The 22346-nt window shown below is 46.4% G+C and overlaps 2 protein-coding genes across 9 annotated transcripts in view; one reads left to right on the top strand and one right to left on the bottom strand.

Moving 5' to 3' along the window:
* Positions 1-8851, top strand: part of CTNNB1 (catenin beta 1) — a 36925-nt gene extending 28074 nt beyond the window's left edge. The window contains exons 8-16 of one of the 3 annotated variants that reach the window (XM_011230549.3): positions 2035-2138; positions 2221-2559; positions 2829-2987; positions 4524-4643; positions 5264-5414; positions 5498-5619; positions 6586-6646; positions 7561-7781; positions 8244-8850. In XM_011230549.3, coding sequence (XP_011228851.1) covers positions 2035-2138; positions 2221-2559; positions 2829-2987; positions 4524-4643; positions 5264-5414; positions 5498-5619; positions 6586-6646; positions 7561-7769 — 1265 coding nt within the window. In that variant the 3' untranslated portion in view covers positions 7770-7781; positions 8244-8850. Of the gene's footprint in view, positions 1-2034; positions 2139-2220; positions 2560-2828; positions 2988-4523; positions 4644-5263; positions 5415-5497; positions 5620-6585; positions 6647-7560 lie in introns of all 3 variants that reach the window. The other 2 variants (XM_011230548.3, XM_002923808.4) reach the window with 2 other exon arrangements.
* A 4678-nt stretch (positions 8852-13529) lies between these two features.
* ULK4 (unc-51 like kinase 4) overlaps positions 13530-22346 on the bottom strand; it is a 589354-nt gene continuing 580537 nt past the window's right edge. For all 6 annotated transcript variants that reach the window (XM_002923807.4, XM_034662175.1, XM_034662178.1 and 3 more), the window contains 2 exons: positions 16359-16444; positions 13530-13708 (listed from right to left, as the gene is read on the bottom strand). In XM_002923807.4, coding sequence (XP_002923853.2) covers positions 13645-13708; positions 16359-16444 — 150 coding nt within the window. In that variant the 3' untranslated portion in view covers positions 13530-13644. The remainder of the gene's footprint in view (positions 13709-16358; positions 16445-22346) is intronic.

The raw sequence follows: 22346 nt of genomic DNA, 5'->3' as shown, positions 1-22346 counted from the left end.
AAAGAGATTGCTGATCTCTAAGTGCTAAAGAGGAAGTATGTGTAACTAGAATTTAATGAGTAATGGGTGAATAGCCCAGAATGAGGTTGAGGGGCTAGGTAAGGGCCCATATCTTACAGGACTTTCTCGGCCTGTAAGATGTTCATTTATGCTTTTTTTCCAGCTTTAGAACCACAGATGTAGAATATTTAGTTCAGTTTGCAATGCTAGGTGGAATCCAAATTTTAAAGGGTTCCTTAAGGTTATGCTAAGGAATTTGGCCTTTGTCTTACAGAAAAGGAGAAGTTACTAATGGTTATTAAGCAGTGGCACAGCATCACAGTACAGTGTTTGGAATATTAATACTAAAAATGTGTGACAGTTTGACCAAAGGCAAGTAGCCCAGGCTACTGAGATGTGTTACAGGCTTCTAGGAATGAAACAGTTTGGTATTAAAAATACACCGCAAATGATGACTGTTTTGAGGTTTCTGAAAGAACCCATAGAGTATAATAACTTAGGGGTTAAAGGTGCAACCAGAAGTGGTTTGTGGTGGGGAGAATATCGGTACCATTAAGATAAATGGAACTACTAGAATGAGTTGGTTAAGATTTGGAAAAAGGTAATTTAAGAAGCTGGCATATTTAGAGTGACTAAAACAGCAGCAGGTAGGTGGAAACGTATGGTTCTAAAATGCAGGGGAAGACTGGGCTAGAGATTTGGGATTGACCTGTCAGTGTACAAGGGAAGGGGGTGTGTGCCTCGGAGGTATCTGCATGGGACTCTTCCTTAGACCTGCTGAGTACAGTGTGTGTTTTTAAAGTCTACAGGCTTTTCTGATGGGACATTTGGGGTGTTGAGATCCACCTGTTAGAGCAAAGAGTAAAAGGAGGGAATGAATTCTGTGAGGGAAAGAAGGTAGAGGGGAAACTAGTCATTAAACAGATACTAGGCATCAGCCTTTTGCAGGTCACTCTCTTAGTAGCTGGAGCTGCTATGAGGAAGGAACCAGGTAGGGATGATCCTTGTCCTGTAGAGGAGGTAGACTTAATTTTAAAACAGACCTGAAAAGGGTCTCCTGGCTGGCTCAGTTGGTAGAGTATGCGACTCTTGATCTCCAGTTTCATGAGTTCAAGCCCCACATTGGGGTGGAGCCTACTTATAATTTAAGCAAATAATGAAAAAAAAAAAAACAGACCTGAAAATATGAACAAGGAGAGAGGGAAAGTATCTCATTACATTCACAAGTGACTTCAGTAGGAGAGAGATGGGTGAAGTTAGGCCATTATGTGGGGGAACTGAGCTTCCATTTAGACTACTCCACCAGTATAAATGTCCTTCCTTAGGCTCCTAAATGGTGAAAGGTTGCGAACCTTTGGGGCACATGGTTTTGGAGTTTTAGTACCTTTCATACAGTCCCTGGTAGTAAGCATTCCAGTGCCTCTTTGATTTGGTCTCAGATAGCTTCTTCAGGTCTTTGCTAAGATGCCACTTTGACACTGAGGTGACCTAATTACACTACTTGAAATTGTAGCCCTCACCATCTTGTGTTATTTTTTTCCATAGCACTTCGATAGCACTGTTAAGTGCTATGGAAATGAAATTTTGTAGTTTCATTTCATTAATTGTGTATTTGTTTATTGTCTGCCTCCAGCTAGACTATGAGCTCTATGAGAGTAGGGACCTTAGAGTATTTTGCTCATTGGTACAGCTCCAACTCAAAATAGGGCCTGATAGAGGGTGAATATTTTTGAGATGATTGAATGGATGAAAGGAAATAATAAATACTACTAAGGGGGACAGTGGAGATAATGAAGGCTTTTTCCACATAGGGAAGAAACAGTAGATACTTGACAGAAGTTGTCACTAGTTGAGGTGAATCAGAAAAGAAAGGGGAACTGAGCAACATCCTAGCAAATGAAAAGAAATAAAGGACTTTGATGGAGGGGATAAGCTTTGGCAATGAAGAGGAACACTCTCTAAGCCTAGAAAAGACAATGCTGCTAGGAATTGCTAGCTAATGGGCATCGCCTTAGATCTTTTTTCACATTCTAGGTGGAATGCAAGCTTTAGGGCTTCACCTGACAGATCCAAGTCAACGTCTTGTTCAGAATTGTCTTTGGACTCTTAGGAATCTATCAGATGCTGCAACTAAACAGGTAAATTTTGAGTATGCCAGTGCCTTGGTGACAGAATTAAGTAAGATGAATATGTATTGAGCATTTGTCCTTATGTCCATAGGAAGGGATGGAAGGTCTTCTTGGGACCCTCGTTCAGCTTCTGGGCTCAGATGATATAAATGTGGTCACCTGTGCAGCTGGAATTCTTTCTAATCTCACTTGCAATAATTATAAGAACAAGATGATGGTCTGCCAAGTGGGTGGTATAGAGGCGCTCGTGCGTACTGTCCTTCGTGCTGGTGACAGGGAGGACATTACTGAGCCTGCCATCTGTGCTCTTCGTCATCTGACCAGCCGACACCAGGAAGCAGAGATGGCCCAGAATGCTGTTCGCCTTCACTATGGACTACCAGTTGTGGTTAAGCTCCTGCACCCACCATCCCACTGGCCTCTGATAAAGGTAAACTGTCAATCAGAATAGAAGTTTGCAGAATTGAAAAGGAACCACCTCTAGCTATTGGATGGTTATCTAGGCATAAGGGATTGACAAATATGAGTCCTAATCCTTAGTAAAGAGGACGAATGGCTAGGGTGGAGTTCTGAAATATTTGTAAAGTCTGTGCTACTTTCGGGTGATACCAATAGATTTAGCGTGGCGGGAATTTTAGGCTAAGAAGATGATTTTGTTGAGTTACGTGCCCATTCTTTATTCTTCCTTCTTATCTGCAGGCTACTGTTGGATTGATTCGAAATCTTGCCCTTTGTCCAGCAAATCATGCACCTCTGCGTGAGCAGGGTGCCATTCCGCGACTAGTTCAGTTGCTGGTTCGTGCCCATCAGGATACCCAGCGCCGTACATCTATGGGTGGAACACAGCAGCAGTTTGTGGTAGGTAAATCTGAATAGTGACACCTGGCTGTTTAAAAGGAATGCATAAATTCATAGGATCCTGAGCTTCTTTGGTCATTGGTTCCCTCCATCATCCTGCCTGCAGGGCTATTTGCTAATAGTTTAAAAAAAAAAACTGACATGTTTCTGTGGCTGCAGAAAGGATAAGGAATAATGTGGCTCCTCGTGATGTTGCCTTTGACTTCTCCATGGCACCATCAGTCTTACAAAGAGAGCATGAGTGTGATGTACTTCTGTGGGGTTAGGCACTTCATATAGTGTTTTCATTTAATCCATACAGAGGTTCACCTTCTTAGGAAATAGCAGAACCATAATTTGAATCCAAGACCATCTGATTTCAGAGCCCTTAATTCCCCCATTAGAACATGAGTTTTGCTTGTAAGTGTGTAACACACTTAGTTTACTGTCTCTTCCAGGAGTGGTTTAAACTGTTTTCACAGACCTAAGAATACTAACAAATTTCAAGAATAAGTAGTAGCATTTCTGGAATCTTAATCCATAATTTCAGCCTAAAGCTTTGATGTTAGGTTTGCAGTCTTTAAAAGCTAGCTTCATTATAAGTATCTAAAGACACTTTAGAATTTATTCCTCAGAATTTATTTTTGAAGATTCAGATCTTCAAAGAGTTTTCTCTTACTGAATTAGGTTACTTTAGAAAACAAGAGTCTACCTGAACAGATTTTGGGCATCTCTTCTTGCTAGTTGTTATGTGTACGCACTCATGATGGGGCCTCGGCTTTCTCCATTTTTTACTCTTGGTACTGGCCTGTCTCCATGAGGTGGCTTAAAAGAATGCAAAAGATACCTTTTATTTTAAGTCTTTTCTCTAGGAACAAAGGAGTATTTGTGTCTTTATAAAAAATCATGTTGTTTATAAAAGCCACTACACGTAGCAGAATCATTAACTTTTTTTAAAACTCAAGAACAGGGAGAGTGGAGAGTACCCACATTTTGCAAAAGCTAACTTCCTTCTCCCAGATAGACCCCCAGTCAGTCAGTCTTGGAGGCCATGAGGAGTGGATCTTCCATTTGACAGCTCAGTAGAATTTTAGCAGTTGCTGATAAAACTTTGCTTGGTTTCACCTGATACACATAGATATACAAAAATAAACGGAGCATGTGAAAGAAAAGCATTTGTCAGCCTGTGTATTACTTTGCCATCTTCTTGTGTATCTTTATAGATAATTCCTTTTACTGAAAGTGGTTGGAGTCTTGACTGTAAGAAAGTTGTCTTTGGTATTCAGAGTATGTCAAAGCTCTATCTCCTGTGCATAGTATGTGTGTGTGTGGGGGGGGGTGCAGCTAGGAATTAGTGGCATCATGAGCCCCCCCCCCCCACCTCAGTAACGTTCATCTTCATGGAATCCTTCTTCATTCCTAAACCAGTTGCAAATTTGGGGCAATTTTGGGTGTATAATGTGAATAACTAGTCTGGGAATTGCTACTCAGAACAGAAAGCCTTTCTGTTTATAAACTTTACAGAGGAGAATTTGTTAACCAGGTTTCTTTTGGTAGGAGGGGGTCCGTATGGAAGAAATTGTTGAAGGTTGTACTGGAGCCCTTCATATCCTAGCTCGGGATGTTCACAACCGAATTGTAATCAGAGGACTAAACACCATTCCACTGTTTGTGCAGGTATGTTGGTTTCATGTGAGATGTTCTAGATTTTATGAGTCTATAAATAAAATTTCAGGATTTTAATGATAAGCAAAATTTCGCAAAATCAGGTACCAAGTTAGGGGCAATTTTTCATCTAACTCCATTTATAAAATGACAACACTCGCTCACACCCCCTGCCAACGAATGGCAAATGGAAATCTCAATGTGTAGTGTCCTTTTAGTTGAGTACGTTTAACTATATGAAAAGTCCCTTCATTTTCCCTGGACAGTAGGAGAAACACTGGGGCTAGAGCCTGAAGAAGAGGGTTACTTAATACTCCACTTTTGGGGTGGTGAGTTTTAGAGGTAGGAGAGCTGGTCTCAGTTGCCAGAGCACAGGCCTCCAGCCACCTCCTGGTTTGCCAGATCTGAGTTCAACTAAAACTGACACTGAAGAAAGGGTTTGTAGCCGAAAGTGGTCTAGAAAACCAGTGCTCCAGAGGATCACATACCTGAGAAATTAGAGAATGTGATTTAATACAAGTAGTGCAAATGCCTCGTTCCTCTCTGAATTGGGAATGTTTGCCCCACAGTGGGGTGCTTGCCATGTTTTTCCTTTAGATTTAAGTAGGTTTTCTTTGTGTTTTTCTCCATAGCTGCTTTATTCTCCCATTGAAAATATCCAAAGAGTAGCTGCTGGGGTCCTCTGCGAACTTGCTCAGGACAAGGAGGCTGCAGAAGCCATCGAAGCGGAGGGAGCCACAGCTCCTCTGACAGAGTTACTTCACTCTAGGAACGAAGGTGTAGGTAAGTGGAAGAGGAACCTTTAGCTGGTGATACAGGAAAGCCTCAGCATTTCCTCAGGGGCCTTTTCTCCTTTTCTCTCCCAGCAACATATGCAGCTGCTGTTTTGTTCCGAATGTCTGAGGACAAGCCACAGGATTACAAGAAACGGCTTTCGGTTGAGCTGACCAGTTCTCTCTTCAGAACAGAGCCAATGGCTTGGAATGAGGTAGGCCATGTGGACATGTTTATTCGGTAGTGTGCAGTTTCCCCTCAAATGTTCGTACACATTTATTTGCATTAACTGTGTCCTTGGCTTGAATAGTCATCCTTTCTGCTGCCTTATTAGCAGCCGCTATGAGGAAGAACCACAACTTTGAACAGCCTATTCAGAAAAACAAGTAATGCTGTTTCACATTAGAATTCATGAGGGAAATGGATGAAAAATTTATCAGGTTAAGGCATCTTTTTCAAAAGGGACATTTTTCCAAAAGGGAATCCTTTTAAGGAAAGAGGCACTCTATTAAACACTGTTAGTTGGAGGTCATTTTATTAATACTGTTTAAATTTTCAATTCTTCATCTACTTTTCTATTTGAATTTCTGTGAATTTGTCCTCAGTATTTTTCCTCAGTACAGAATTGTTCTTGAAACGTTAGAACCACCCTGAAATTTCATTCAGTTATGTTACATAGTCATACAGTGGATTATATGAATGGAAAGAGAGCCTGTAGATTGTTAGGTGAAAAAGAAAAGCAGATTGCCAAACAGTGAGTAATATGTTAGTTGGGTTTTTAATGGGGAGTCTTAACATGTTCCAGCTTGGGCTGTGAACTTCCCCAAACCTGTTCCTCTCCTAGTCTTCCCCTTTCAGCTGCTCAGGCTAAAACTCTTCTTTCATAGGACATACCCTGTTTGTCAGCAACTCCTGTTGGGGGTAGACACTTCACCTATTTTGTTGACTTTTGTATTTGATGAAAGAAAAATAAGTGAATATTTTTAATACTGTGTGCAATGACAAAAGATGTTACTCTAGGTTTCAGGAGTTAATCTTTGAGGGCTGGAGTTTGAAGTATTTCTGTGAGTTCTTTGTTCCTTCTATAATCTGAAAATAAGTATGTTTCCAGAATATCAGAGGGTATACTTGAGAATTTTCATTTTCATTTTGCTTCCTTGCCTTGTACCTGTTTATCTAGACTGCTGATCTTGGACTTGATATTGGTGCCCAGGGAGAACCTCTTGGATATCGCCAGGATGGTATGTGTCTCAGATTTCTCGATTAACTCTGGGTCAAGCTAAGGTTCCAAAGCTTTATCAGAAGAGCTGGTTTGCTCATCAGGGAAACCTGTGTTGGCAGGAAAGTAGTGGCAGCAGTTAAAGGCTCTTCTGAAATTCCAGAGTCAGCAGCAGTAGCTTTCGTGGAGCCTAGGGAACTTGAAGCTGCACACTGAGCAGGCGGCAGCATCACACCAACAAATATGTGTCACAACTACTGGGCCTCTGCCATGCAGAACGTTTCAAGTTGCTTTTGTAGTCCCTTTTTTGGTCAGAGAACCTATAATATCCGTGCCTGCAACGCACCCAGGAAGTGAGAGTATTGGGAACTCTGACTCCAAGCTCAGATCTGGGGTGGATCTGCATAGTTCTATTATCAGGGTTTTCCGAAAAGCTCATTCAGATCTGGGTAATGGAGATGGAGCATGGGGTAGACCGTGAACAAATACAACTGTTCACCTTATGTTTATAATCTCATCTGGGTTTTCCTAAGTATTAAGCCACTGAATTACATCCGCCTTGCTTTTGCTTTCATCTCTTTCCCATGACTTGTTGATGCCTGGGCGGTCAAAGACACAGTAGACTGCTTGCTGCCCCTCCTCAGGGATTTTCTGTCTCTACTAAAGCAAACACAAAATTTTCATTGGTAAACGGATGGTGTGGGTTAGAACCTGCTGGTCTGCCTCTCATGGAAACAGACTTTGTATAGCCTTGTGCGTGGCCTGGCACCGAGAAATTACTTGGTTGAAGAAAGCTAGAAGTTGAAGAGGCTAGAAAGGCCTGCTTTCTGAGACAAGTTTGCTGCTATTGAAGGTCCATGCCTTAGCGTTAACTTTAATGTCTTTCTCCTTTTTCCCTCTGTCCCTTGCCCCTTGTTGCCACCCTCACTCCTCTAGATCCCAGCTATCGTTCTTTTCACTCTGGTGGATATGGCCAGGATGCGTTGGGTATGGACCCCATGATGGAGCATGAGATGGGTGGCCACCACCCTGGTGCTGACTATCCAGTTGATGGGCTGCCAGATCTGGGGCATGCCCAGGACCTCATGGATGGGCTGCCTCCAGGCGACAGCAATCAGCTGGCCTGGTTTGATACTGACCTGTAAATCATCCTTTAGGTAAGAAGTTAAAAAAAGCCAGTTTGGGTAAAATACTTTTACTCTGCCTACAGAACTTCAGAGAGACTTGGTTGGTAGGGTGGGAGTGGTTTAGGCCTATTTGTAAATCTGCCACCAAAACAGATACATACTTTGAAAGGAGATGTCTTAGAACATTTGACTGTTCTCAGATTTCTGGTTAAGTGGTCATGTGTGGAAGTTATTAACTTTAATGTTTTTTGCCACAGCTTTTGCAATTTAATACTCAAATGAGTAACATTTGCTGTTTTAAACATTAATAGCAGCCTTTCTCTCTTTATACAGCTGTATTGTCTGAACTTGCATTGTGATTGGCCTGTAGAGTTGCTGAGAGGGCTCGAGGGGTGGGCTGGTATCTCAGAAAGTGCCTGACACACTAACCAAGCTGAGTTTCCTATGGGAACAATTGAAGTAAACTTTTTGTTCTGGTCCTTTTTGGTCGAGGAGTAACAATACAAATGGATTTTGGGAGTGACTCAAGATGTGAAGAATGCACAAGAATGGATCACAAGATATGGAATTTATCAAACTCTAGCCTTGCTTGTTAAATTTTTTTTTTAAATATCTGTAATGGTACTGACTTTGCTTGCTTTGAAGTAGCTCTTTAATTTTTTTTTTTTTTTGCAGTAACTGTTAGTTTTTTAAGTCTCTCGTAGTGTTAAGTTATAGTGAATACTGCTACAGCAATTTCTAATTTTTAAGAATTGAGTAATGGTGTAGAACACTAATTCATAATCACTCTAATTGTAATCTGAATAAAGTGTAACATTGTGTAGCCTTTTTGTATAAAATAGACAAATAGAAATGGTCCAATTAGTTTCCTTTTTAATATGCTTAAAATAAGCAGGTGGATCTATTTCATGTTTTTGATCAAAAACTTTATTTGGGATATGTATGGGTAGGGTAAATCAGTAAGAGGTGTTATTTGGAACCTTGTTTTGGACAGTTTACCATTTGCCTTTTATCCCAAAGTTGTTGTAACCTGCTGTGATACGATGCTTCAAAAGAAAATGCGGTTATAAAAATGGTTCAGAATTAAACTTTTAATTCATTCGATTGTGTCACCTTTTTCTCTTTGTCAGTAAATGGTTTGTGAGGATAGTTCATTTAGCTTCATCCTGAGGAACCACACACAGTGAAATAATTTTAGTTGTAATGAGAGAGAGAGCCTTACATCCAGATGGGATTGTCTGCCAAGTTTCTTTAACAGTGGGCCCTAGGTTAAGTTGCACCAGAAACCTCAATTCAGAGGCATGTCATGTGGTCTTTGGGCTACATAGAACCAAACTGAAAGCCTATAGATAGATAGGCTTCCCCCGCTCCAGACACCATCATATGGTTCCTTTCTAATAAGTAATAAGAATTAACTGCCGGGATTTGGATTTCAAGCACCTTCACATAAATGTGACTCATTTGGAGAGGGGGAATTCCTTCAACTCCACTTTGAACTGAAAATTAAGATGGTTTAAGTGTTGATGTTTATCTATCTTGAACATAATCGGACCAGAATGAGCCTTCTTCCACCTGTCTGCCAGGTAATCCTGTCATCCTGGCGGTAGGTCTGACAAGCTTTAGTTTATCCCTCAGGGCAGAGTCAGTAGCCCTGTTAAGACTTGTGTTTTGGTCTTCAGAAAGAGTGCAAGTGTTTTGTGCTTAGGAAGAGCTGTTGGAGTTACTGGGGTATTTTTATTTAAGATCATGACCATTAGATAAACATGTTCACTTCCTTTTGGTTGAAGTTTTCTGAAAGCCACTGGTCTAAAGTGTAATTGGATTGGAGAGGAGACCCTGTACCTGGTGAGGTGGTTGGTTTCAGGTTCCTTCCATTGCAGGACAGACAGAATCATGCCAGCAACACAAGCAGCTTCACATGACGTACCACAGCAGTGTGTTTCACTTGTTAAAATCAGTAAACATTTTCAGAGCATTGCCTAAAATCATTATAGTTTTAAAGTTCTGCTAAAAAATGTAAAGTTAATCTGATTCAGCAAGGTGGTCCTGCAAGTATTCAGTAATACAAGGGCCGTGAATCCCCAAGACACTGGGAAGAATGAGGGGGGAAAACTTGTTCCCCCAGTGGTCAGGGCCTAACTAGAAGGAAGGGCAGAGGTAGTAAACAGTTATTGGCGCAGAGACAGGGAAAGTGGAAGATGTGGACATAGTACTAAAGAGGTAGCACTGGAGGTCAGTGTGAAAAGGGACTTTTTTTAGTAAAGGTATGGAACAACTGGTAGCCATTTGGAAAAACTGAAAATGCGGGGGGGGGCAGAAAAATCCATGACCCACAAAATACCAAGATTTTAAAGACAAGTAGGGTCAGTATTAATGATTTTTCTTTGCCTCGAACTCCATTATTATGGCTTGGGAGAGCACTGCACGACAGCCCACGTCTCCAGTAACGTCCTGCAGTAGAGAAGCACAGCTTCACACGGCAGTGTGGGGATACTGCAAACAATACTGACCAAATGCAAGTCACAAATGCATGCTTTAGGTCTTTATTGATCGAATAAAAGGGCAAACTGGAGGATATCACCCATGGATGGTAAAAACAAAAAGCAAGGAGGTGATTGGATTACTACAGAAATCAGAATAGTGGTTACCTGGGGATAGGGGGCGCCTAAGACATTTGATCCCATCGCAGTGACCACCACTAAGCTAAGCTGAAGAATGCAGCTCTTTTCCATATTGGAGCAGATGTTCCAGACGTGAGGCTTCAATATGATTATTTGAATCCTTGATAGAGAACGATCTTAAATATGCTTTTTAATTTTTGTTTTGATTTCTGTAATAAAAACGGCTGAATCATGCTGTTTGGTTTATAAAGTGGAGGGTGCCCAGTTGATTGCAGTTATTTTGTTCTGATAATTGAGAATTTAAAATGGGCTTACCTTGCCTTGAGTGAGTCACCCACCAGATGCAATTGCAGAGTGAGGGGCGAGGCTGAGAAGATGGTGCTTCCTTTTCCTCCTCTGTCAGCGTGCTGGGGGGGAGTCCCCTGCCCCTCCCCACCCAAGTGAGCTAGAGGCAGGTGACAGGCTACCTCTACCACCTCTACAGTAAAGGCCCTAAAATGGGGTTTAAAAGACCAGTCTTCCTTCCAGGTCACATCAGGACTCCACACCTCCCTGGTCCTCATTCTGGGCTGTGACTTCTTGTTTCTCCGTAGTCTTGTCCCCGCCCGCCCCACTTCCCTACCAGTTTCTTCCTGAAGCTCCTGCCTTAGCTTCTGCATATGTCCATAGATTCTGCCACGTTTTTCTGTCACCGGGGGAGGGAGAAAAAAGGGAATCTTGCTTCAAGCCAAGCCGGAGAGACCCAGTTCCTCTCTCACCTTGGCCAAGGGCCTTAGCCCCCAGAGTTTCTACTTTCTGAGCTGTGTCCCAGGGATAAAGCCTGCGCACCGTCAGATAATCTGAAAAGCCTTAGGATAGTAGGGGAACCATGAAGGGCTAGACGAGTACAGAGAACGGTGAGAGTAAATTCCGTTGCTGCGTCCTACAGACCCATAGCCTTAGCTGCCCTGATGATTGTCCCCTCCTCTCAGGACACCTGTGGCCAGAGTGTGGCTCTTCAGAGGGACAGACCCCCTCCTCTGGGCACCTACTCTCAGGCTGTAAGTTAAGGCAAAGGTCTTGAAGCTTTGGGCCTGCTGTTCACAGAGGGAAAGGGAGTTCTGTGCAGCTATTCACTAGTCTACTCTGCAACCTCTGACACCATTTGTCCCTGAAGAGGCTCAACTAATGGTTGTAGCCAATTAAAGAGCAAATAGCTAAAGCACAAAAGTAGGGAGAATGAGGGCCAGTAGGTGCCTGGTCTGGGTCCCTTAGCACTGTCAGAATCCTGAGAGCTCTAAAGGGCCAGGAGCCAGCGGCCAGCTCTTCTCTTAGAACTGGAGCCAGCCTGGGAAGCCAGATACGAGGGTATGGGCCTCACACGGGGAGGGCAAGGAAGGGTTAGGCCGCCTCTTGCCCACCTAGCCAAACCTGTTCATATCCCCTGTGCCCGAGCTCAGTGGGACCAGGACTGCTGCTTTCCACTTGGCATCTTTATAAGAATAATAAAGATCCCCTAGGCCAGGTGGTAGCCCTGCTTGTCCCTTGCCTACTCAGATACGCTCTTCCTGAAAGAGGTAATGCTGAGGGGCTCAGGGCCAAGAAGGGTCCATTCAACAAAACCATTCCAGAATGTTAAAACTGTATTGTTTTACCTCAAACAGCAAAGACTCCTCCATGCTCAACTAAAAAGGGAAAAGCAGAATCTTCCAGTGCTCAGAAATACCTTCTGGGAAGACTCCAGGCACAGAACTCCAGGGCAGTTCCCCCAAGAACTGAATGAAGGGAGAGAACAGATTTATTTCCTGGGAAAATAGGGAGGCCAGGGCCAGGCCGAGGTTGAGCACATGACTCAGTAGGACCTAGCCTGGAGCCTCCTCACCATGGGCAGTGAGTAGGCTAGGAGAGCTGGAAGGAGACTGCCTGCTCCTGGGTGGACCTCTCCACCATAACTACTCCCAGCTCGAGCTCTGGGTACCCCTCTGAGGGGCACGCAAACCCTGTGAAGTCAGGGCCCTTGGGCACCCGGACTGGCTCCTCTGAGCCTGTCTTCTCTCAGGAAATGAAGCTGAGGCGGCCTGCTTTGTAGGTTGTGGTGGCGAGTAAATAAGGTAACGCGTATGCTCGTGATGGAGTTGGGCACAGAGCTGCGGTTTTCATTACTAAGCCACGTGGAAGCTGGCAAACTACCCAGCTCACTGTTGGTGACATGACCAGCTTCCCGTGGTGCAATAGATGGGACCACCTATGTGCCCTCTTGTGCTTATCCCGCCCATTCTGTCTGCTTGGTGGCTGCCGCCTGGGGCAGGATCCCACCTGGGCTTGGGATGGTGTCTGGTAGCAGGACAGCAGCTATTGATCTGGTCTAGCCTCACCCTTTCATTTTACAGATGGGGATACGGGCCCCAGAGAGGCTAAGGAAGGGCCTCAACTTGCTCACGTGGTTCGAGCTGCCCAGGACCCATCCCTACCCTCTGGACCAGATTCAAGAGTAAGCCTTCTTCAGTACCACAGTCCCAGCACCTTTCTGCACTGTGCACCCAATATTTCCACGGGCTTCTTACATACATAGGAGGTTTAAGGGCATATGTGTGAGAGAACATAGGAAGAAGCTGGAAAGGTTCTAAGGGTAAGGGGATAATCAGCAGGAGTTGGCACCAAAGTAGAACCCTCCCCCCATCCACATCACGACACCTAGATGGGCAGACCTTCAAGGAGGCCAGGGTTCCTCAAGCGGTTTGCATCCTTTAGGCAAACTTTGCACCACCTGCCTGTTGGTGGAGCCTTGCCCAGCCCTCCCCAGGATTCTTGGATTCAGGTTGTCCCTCAAACGAAGAAAAGCCAGAGGTAAAACTGGGAGGAAGACAAGAGGCTAAAACTAGTTTCCAAAGGCTTTCTCTGGAGCTGCGGCTGGGCGAGCATTCATTCATGCCTAGTCCTGCCTTTAAAATCTCTGGAGAAATGCTCACAAATGCCGCACGCTGAGGACTCTGGCTTCTCGTCTTGATTTGCGCAGGTGTTTGTGGAGGCCTACCTAGCGCACACAGAGGAAAAGCACATTCTCAGAACAGCTAGCACACCCGTGGTTTCCAGATGCATCCCACAGGAATGAAGGAACCACTCCATTCTGATGGGTTTCCTAGGGCTCAGGGTTAGTGAGAACACTTCAGCCGGAAGGTTCTGGGTTCAGCTGACTTTATTAGGTGCAAACAGAGCTACGGGTGGCGATGTGGTGAATATGTGTAGCCAAGAGCTGGTGCTGCAGAGCAGGCTTGTGCTAAGGGACTTCTTGCCTAGTGTCCAACAGCTTGGAGGATTTCCAGGGCCAAGGAGGCCACCGCACTGTCAGCAGATGAACTGTGAGAAAAACCAAAGCAGAAACACTTAGGCATCTCCAGAGCAAAAGGCGCCCTCTTCCAAAGGGGCCGCCTCTTTTGTAGCTGAGTATTTGATGGACCCCCTACTTCATAAAATTGCCCTGTGTATCATCTTGAGGTGCAGAAACACAACACTCAGGCTCCAGGGCCTCAAGGTGAGAACCCCTCAGCCCACAGTCCCAGAGGGCTCAGAACTGGCCATGCGGCACCCCTGCACTAGGCCTGAGCTCCTGACCTCCCCCAGCTGAGCTGCTTTGGCAAGGCATGCTGACACTGAGCGGTAAGGGCAAGTCAGCAAGCCAGCACCTGCCTAGCCTGGCTCCTGCAATGGGCCTGTCCGGAGCCCGCCTGCAGCCGACTTGGGTGCAGGGCCAAGATCCCCGACCTGCTTCAGACGCTGGCTCTCCCTGCTCCATATTGCCACTTCCCGGCCAATGAGCCAGGAGGCTTTGGCTTTCTTGCCCTCCTAGGTGTGGATGTGCTGTCAAGAGCTTAACATGGAAAATTTGCTCCTGGAGCAAATTGAGACACATTTAAACCTGTGCCTTAACAACTGTTAGCAGGGAGAAGAACGACATACGGCGTTGCCTTGAAGTATAAAATTAGCTCATGGCAGACTCCTGACTACACAGAAATAGAGCTGTTGCCAAATAACCAGGGGTGGGGGTGCTGCATAAGAGGTGGGTCACAGTGGACGGGGCTGTGGTCAGGAGACGGTGCCACGCATTCCTGCTTTGCGCATCAAAGGCCCCACGGGATGACAAGAATGTGTTTGAACTCCGCCCGATCCCAGCTGAGTCGAGGCTAGGCTGGTGGAGTCCTGCCACCCACCATGCCCACCAGAGCAGCCCGGAGGCCCCAGTGACTGGCAAGGAGGGTACACCGACCTCTGGCAGCACCACACTGGAACTGAGAGCACGGCCATCCGCTCATTCTTGGTCAGCGTAAGAAGACCTTTTCTGATTGGGCCATCCGAATGAAGTCCCAACAAGAAAACCTCGTAGCAGCAACCCCCCCAGTCCAACCCAAGATCCACCTGGTGTAGACATTTCAGTTGCTGCAGTGTTGGGCGGCGGTGCAGGATGGGCTCCCAGCTTTGTGGAGCGCTGAGCTATGTTTTGGCACATTTGGTCCAAGCCTGGGTCCAGCGCTGAGAGTTGCTGGCTTTGGCCTCAAGGCAGATGGAGGCCCCTGCCGGACCAGGGCTCCCACAGAGGCAGGCGCTGGAGAGGAAGGGCTCTTGGTGCTCTCCGCTCAAGCCCTTCTGCCAGTGGCTCTCCCGGGCCCTCCTTGGCACCCATCTGCTCAGAGTGGCTTCATCACGGCACAAGCCCAGGCCTCTGGGGACAGATGGCCCATGCTCCTCCTCACAGCAGTGTCGCAGGAGGCCTGTGGCCCAGCCTAGGGAGTCACTGTCCATGCCTTACACAACAGGGACCCAGCAGAGTGAGGAGGACCCCCCCCCCCAAGCTAGCCTGTTCCTCCCCTTCACCTCACAGAAACCACCCCTTTGGCTTAAACTTCAGAGAGGGACTGGGGTAGTCTAGGAGATGGCATCCCTTCTCCACAGACCGCTTCTCAGCAATGCCCCAGCCACACATTTTTTTCAAATTAATACTGAACCCAAAACACCAGGAAGCAGAATTCAGAGAACCCGGTACCCCTTAGCAGGTGGATCCTTCTCCCCAGAAGCCCGAGAGCAGCTGAAGCTCAGGGGACTGTGGCCCCCGCCACCTCTCTCAGCTCTGGGCAGGGTGGCCTGACCACAAGCCCGGCTCTGGCACTGTCCTGCACAGTGAGCTATCGTCCAGCACAGTCTGACGGCAGGATGGATGCCTGCGGGCAGCTTGCTTCTTATTCCCATGAATTTTTCTTTGGTCACTTGGCATTAACAGTTCAGATACAGTGTAACAACTTGTAAGCCCTATCCCCCCACACCTGCTACCATCTCTCAAGTTCAGGGGTTGTGGGGGGGGGTGTCACTGTGGGATGAACACTCCCTGCAGCCCTTACTTTGCCGAGATACTGTTTCCCACCTTCACAGCGTGTGACACGCTCCTGGGTGACAGGGCAGCCCCCGTCTGTGGAACTCGCTTCTAGCATATACTGCACATACAGAGCGGAGAGCTGAGGACCAGGAGGCTGGCCTAACCACACGCTGTCAGCTTCTGGGTGACACACGGTCTGTTCTACAGGTTCCAAGTTTTCCCTGTGGACGTGGCCGAGGAGGACAGCCTGGTGCTGTCAGTCCTGATCCCAGCTCTGCCCAAAGCCCTGTGAGGTGGTGACAGTGAGGCCATGTGTGCACAGGCTGGCCACCGCCTTCCTTGTGAGGTTCATCACATCCCCCAGGTTTCCCTCCCCATCTCTCGTCCCTATAGATGGGAATATGCCTCCCCCGGCAGGGCTAAGACACTCTACTTTTCTCCCTCCCCCTGCTGACCTCCCCAAACCTCTGCGACCAGCACAGTGGGGTTCCCAAGGGGGTGGAGGAGCACAGCGGCCCCTCCCACACTGGCAATGACAGGCTGGAAAGTATGGGTCCTGGGGTGTGGGGGGACAGGCAAGAGGAATGTGTGTTTGCTAATAAGCACAGTAAACTGTCCATTGCTCCTCCTGGGCCGACTTACCCCCCAGCCGGGGCCAGCCACTCCAGAGCCTGCAAAAGGCTGCCTGCATCCTTGAGGCTCTCCAGGTGCTTCTCATTGGATGTGACCTGCAAGGGAGGGAGAAGAAAGTGGTTGGCTGGCCCATCCCTGACTCAGGCCCCATTGGGTGGGCACCCTGGGTCTCAGGCTACTGGTGGTGTTACAGAGCATGCCCCGAGTCCTACCGCCCAGGGAACTGCTGACCGGAGCAGTAGAGGCAGACAGTGGAGGCCCCTGGGGAGGTGAGCAGGAGGGAGTCCGCTGGGGCTGGAGATAAGCCAGTTCGGGGTGGGGTGCCTCACATGGGTCCCTCGGGAGAGTTTGTGTTCCAGAAGCCTGAATTTCTGAGTTAGAGCAAATGATGGTAAATGAACTTTTCCAGTTGTTAGAGACAGGACTTCTTGGGGCCTTGAGCCCAACACAACCTCTTTCATATGGACAGAAGAATCACAGTTCTGGGTGCCTGCAGACTGGGGGACCTGAGGGGAGAAGCACTAATAACCAAACCAGGGCACATACCCCTTCCCGAGTATCCAGGGAGATAGGCCCTTGCTCATTGCCACGGTCCTGGGAGTATCAGGAAAAACACATGGGAATCTCTGACTCTATGGCGCCTATGAGCTGAATCATACGCTCTCTGGGTTGGAAAGGCCTAGATGGGAGTGGACCCAACCTGGGCTTCCAGAGACCTCCTCATAAAGCCCTCCATAAAAGTCCATGCCTGCGAGGCAAGAAGAGAAGTCTTTAGGACTTGCTCCTCTTAATTCAACTTTTGTGTCCTATTTTTGTCTTTGTTATTTTAATAACATTTAATAACATAATTTAAAAACATTTTATAATAAATGTTTGCATGGCACTTTACCTTTCAGAAGGCTCTGCAGTCTCCTGTCAGTTTTCTCATCTATTCTTTTTATTTATTCACCTTGCAAGGTAAGCATGTAGGATGTTTTATAGATGAGATAATGGAGGCTTAGTGAGATTAAGGGGCCACAACAGAGGTACACCTGGAGCCCGATCCTTTTTTTTTTTTTTTTTAAGATTTTATTTATTCATTTGACAGAGAGACAGACAGCCAGCGAGAGAGGGAACACAAGTAGGGGGAGTGGGAGAGGAAGAAGCAGGCTCCCAGTGGGGCAGGGAGCCCAATGCAGGGCTCGATCCCAGGACCCTGGGACCATGACCTGATCCGAAGGCAGACGCTTAACGACTGAGCCATCCAGGCGCTCCCTGGAGCCCGATCCTAACCTCACCATGAAGCTGGAACCAGGCTGGCCTCAGCTGCCCCCCAAAGCTCAAGTGTTCTGTCTTTCCACTTGATCATAGTGACCAGGGCTGGATTATCATTTCCCAGATTCTCAAGAAGAGGCTGAACATTTCTTAGTCAATCACTCATGGTGATAGGAAGGTCGTAGGGGTAATTAGGCCTTAACGCAGACTCTAAATTACACGAGTGAATTTGCACCTCCACTGAGATCCTATCCCGCCTTCTGAGTGCGCCAGCGACCAGCTGCCAGCTCAACTGCATCAGGTGTGATTTCTGCAAAGATTTGCATCTTAAAAGAACTGCATGTAAATTTGTTCTGAAATTACACCCAACTTGATGAGTTCAAAGGCTACTATTTGAAAATGTCAGCTGTAGTTCAATTATGTCTGAAGTAAGCACAAACTTATACTACAGGGATCATCAGAGAGGATTCCCACCTGATTTTTCTCAAAACTGTGCCACATACAACTCAGTTGAGCTACGTCCAGCATCCCTGCTCTGACCAGCCCTACCGTCGGACTGTGTGTAGAGAGTGTGCTCCGAGGCAATTACCCCACAAGTTGCAAAGAAATAACAAGACTACATTTGCTCACAAGGCGAGTTAGAAAGTGCAAATAGAAAACTACAGTGAGAATGAGGTGATCAAAGGAAGAGATCAAAACAGCATCATGTACAGCTGACATAAATGTAGCCATAAATGATGCCAAAAGAAGTCACTGAAAACTGTGATTTGGCCACTTAACTGAACTCTTATTTTTTAAAAAGATTTATTTTATTTTATTCTGTTAGTCAGCATACAGGTTTATTTATTTGGGGGGGGTGCAGAGGGAGAGAATCTCTAGCAGATTCCCCACTGAGTGTGGAGCCCAAAATGGGGCTTGATTTCAACTACCCTGAGACCATGACCTGAACCAAAACCAAGAGTCAGATGCTCAACCGACTGAGCCACCCAGGTGCCCCTTAACTGAACTCTTATTAATAACATTAGTAGTCCTGTATATAAAGACAAGTTAATTAGAAAATAAATATTTTAAATAATATCAGTCAGAGGTTCTAGTTCTGGGTAAGATGGAGAAAACACATGCCACCCTTTCTCTCCTTCTAAATGCAGTTACCAAACCTGAACAGAATGCATAGCAGAGCTATTTGGGAACACTGAAAAGTGAACAGCAACAGGTAGACTGGGGAAATGCACTGAATACAAAGCACCACTAAATTGGTGGTGAGTTCACCACTTCTTTCCCTCCAGGATAGCCTGGCTTGAAGTCAGCATGGTGGGGCAGAAGAGAGAGCTCCCGGGGAAACCAGGCTTGAGGAATGGGAAAGGAAACTCCCAAAAGCTCATAGAGAACAGATAAAATCCTCAAGGATTTTTTTCCTACTCTCCTTTCCCTCAGTTCTTTTATCCAGGGCCCCAGGAAATTCTGTGATGGCAGTGGCAACATCAACAGCAGCCAGTGACAGGAGCCCCAGCCAAAACTACCCCCCTCCCACCCCCTCTGTTCTCACCAATGTTTAGCCCAGATATTGCAGTAAGTGAGCAATTTATGGCCAGGCAGAAAATGGGAAATGCAAGAAACCAGAAAAGTACTGGGGAGATAACAAATCAGGAAGAGCTTGAGAAACAAACCCCATAAAATTGTTTATAGCTAGTAGGCTTACCCTCAACCTGTGCATGCATGGAACTGATCCAAATGACATACCAAAAACTTAAGGAGCTGAGCTAATATACCTTTGTCCAGATCCCAGGCTGACCCCTAGAAGATAGACACACAAAATAGGCCCAAATATCATTGCAACTGACCTGACATTGAAATTACTATCCTAACCTGCAGCCTGATCATGACTAACATAATTGCTTGCTCAAATAAAAGTATCAACAGTCTCTGTAGGGTTCAAACTAGGCACAGTGTCTCATAATATAATATTTAAAATAGCCAAGATAAAATCCAAAACTGCTCAGCATCCAACCAGAGGAGGAAAAAAAATTGAAAACACAAACAGACAAAGCCTCAGGGACCTGTGGGACAATAACAAAAGATTTCTATCACTGGAGTTCCAGAATGAGAGGGCAGAGCATGAATGGATGAAAAGTATTTGAAGAATTCACAGCTAAAACTATTACAAGTGTGATGAAAGACATAAATCTACAGAGTCAAAAAAAAAAAAAAGTGAGAGACTCTCAAACAAGATAAACCCAAAGAATCCATGTCCAAACATATCATAATCAAATTTGCTGAGGACAAAGAAAAAATTGTGAAAGCAGACAGAAAAAAAATGATACGCTACTTATAGGGGAACACTGATTTGAATTACTGTGGATTTCTCATCACACTGAGGTCAGAAGAGAGTGACATGGAAAACAAACACTAATGATGGTGGTGCCGGCAGGTGACCGGCTGCTGGGCTTAAGGCAGGAGTGACAGCTTGAGCTGTGAGGACACTCTTGAAGAGCGCGAGTCAACGTGAGTGTGACAACTCACGCAGTCCTGGGAGTGAAACACCCAGGGCCAATGAGCCACGAGCTGCCTGAGGCGTGAGGTATCTGTCTGCGACCCCTGCTGTCACTGCAGCTCCAGAGTGCAGAGTCCTCAGCCAGTAGGTGCAGCAGGCCGGCCCCAGGCCCCGGCCTCCGTAATGAGAGCCCCAAGTCACTCTCTGTGTCGCAGCTTCGCAGGTGAGGGTGACTGTTGACTAGTGAAAAAAGGGACCCAAGGTTCATGACTATCTTCTTACTGGCAGTGGAACGACCTGTGGAAACCGGCAATCCATTCTCATTTAATAAATCTCTAGGATTCTTCTGGCCTCTGGGATCAAGGAGCACTTAGTTCTATAGTTTTGTGCAGAGCACGGGGTTTCTACCTGCCTGTAAGATTGAGGTCATGAACTTAAGGTCCTGAGACTGAGCCCCACCTCACTCTGTACTGGGTGTGGAGCCTGCTTAAGATTCTCTCCTCCTGGAGGGAGTTAAGATGGCGGAGGAGTAGAGGACCCCTTTTTCAGCCGGTCCCCTAAGTCGAGTTGGATAGTTATCAGACCAGCCTGAACATCCACGTAATCAGCCTGAGACGCAGGAAGATACATCTGGATCTCTACAAATGAACATCTCCAGTGGTGAGTATTGAGGTACGAAGCGGGAAGCCGTGAAACCGCGCACAGATATCGGAAGATAAACGGAAGCGGGAGGGAGCTGCCGTGTTCGGGCGCTGGGAAGCGGTAGCCACCTGCACCGGGGAGCGGGCGGACTCGCGGATTGGCACCCGTGAGAGAGCAGACTGAGACCGTGAGCGGGGAGCGCGCGCCACCAGACTGAAACGGTGCTCTGGTGTGCTCAATGGAACCAGACTGAGACCGGGAGCTCCGGGAGCGTGCAGGGGCGGCTGGAGACTGGTGGTGTTAGAAACACAAAGGACAGAGACGTGCCGGCCCTGGAAGTGAGGGGTGGGATGCTGGGTGTGGGGCGCACATCCCGGGATGCTGCAGGGTTGAGCAGCACCAACAGAAACAGAGTTAAAGTGGCCAGAACATCAGTGGAGAATGGTCCGCGATCCCTCTGTTCTGAGACAGAGGCTGAGATTTGGCCATTGCTGCTCTGACTCTTAGAAGAGGCACAGCAAACTGCCAGGGAAAGCGGCCAGAGAACAAAAGCCTGGAAATACCGGCTCACAGTGTGCCCATCCCCATCCCCCCTCGCAAGGGACACGGAGACTCTACCCAAACAGGGTTGCCTGAGTATCGGTGTGGCAGGCCCCTCCCCCAGAAGGCAGGATGAAAAATCAAGAAGCCCACATCCCTAAGATCCCTATAAAAAAAGGACGCACTGCCTGGGTCCCGGTCAAGAATTTGGGCTCTGGACAACCCCGCAACCTCTCCTCATCAGAATGATGAGAAGGAGAAATCCGCCCCCAGCAAAGAAAAGACAATGAGTCTGTGGCCTCTGCCACAGAACTAAAGGATATGGATATAACCAAATTATCAGAAATGGAATTCAGAGTAACAATGGTCCAGATGATGCGTAGACTTGAAAAAAGTATTAACAAAAATGTTAATGAGAATATAGAATCTCTAAGGGCAGAAATGAGAGTGAATCTGACAGAAATTAAAAATTCTATAGGCCAAATGCAGTCAAAACTAGAGGCTCTGACGGCCAGGGTGAATGAGGCAGAAGAACGTATCAGCGAATTGGAGGATGGGTTAGTAGAAGAGAAAGCTAAAATAGAATCTGGACTTAAAAAAATCCACGTGCAAGAATGTAGGTTACAGGAGATTACTGACTCAATGAAACGTTCCAATGTCAGAATCATCGGCATCCCCGAGGGGGTGGAGAAAAAGAGAAGTATAGAAGAGATATTTGAACAAATTGTAGCTGAAAACTTCCCTAATCTAGCGAGGGAAACAAACATTCGTGTCCAAGAGGCAGAGAGGACCCCTCCCAAGCTCAACCACGACAAACCTACGCCACGTCACATCATAGTGCAATTCGCAAATATTAGATCCAAGGATACAGTATTGAAAGCGGCCAGGGCAAAGAAATTTCTCACATACCAAGGCAAAGGTATTACAATTACGTCAGACCTGTCTACACAGACCTGGAATGAGAGAAAGGGTTGGGGGGGCATTTTTAAAGCTCTTTCAGAGAAAAACATGCAGCCAAGGATCCTTTATCCAGCAAGGCTGTCATTCAGAATTGATGGAGAAATAAAGAC

Source organism: Ailuropoda melanoleuca, chromosome 6, assembly GCF_002007445.2.
Source record: "Ailuropoda melanoleuca isolate Jingjing chromosome 6, ASM200744v2, whole genome shotgun sequence".
Classification (NCBI taxonomy): Eukaryota; Metazoa; Chordata; class Mammalia; order Carnivora; family Ursidae; genus Ailuropoda; species Ailuropoda melanoleuca.
Note: the sequence above shows the minus strand (reverse complement) of the source record. Positions and strands in the feature narration are given on the sequence as shown.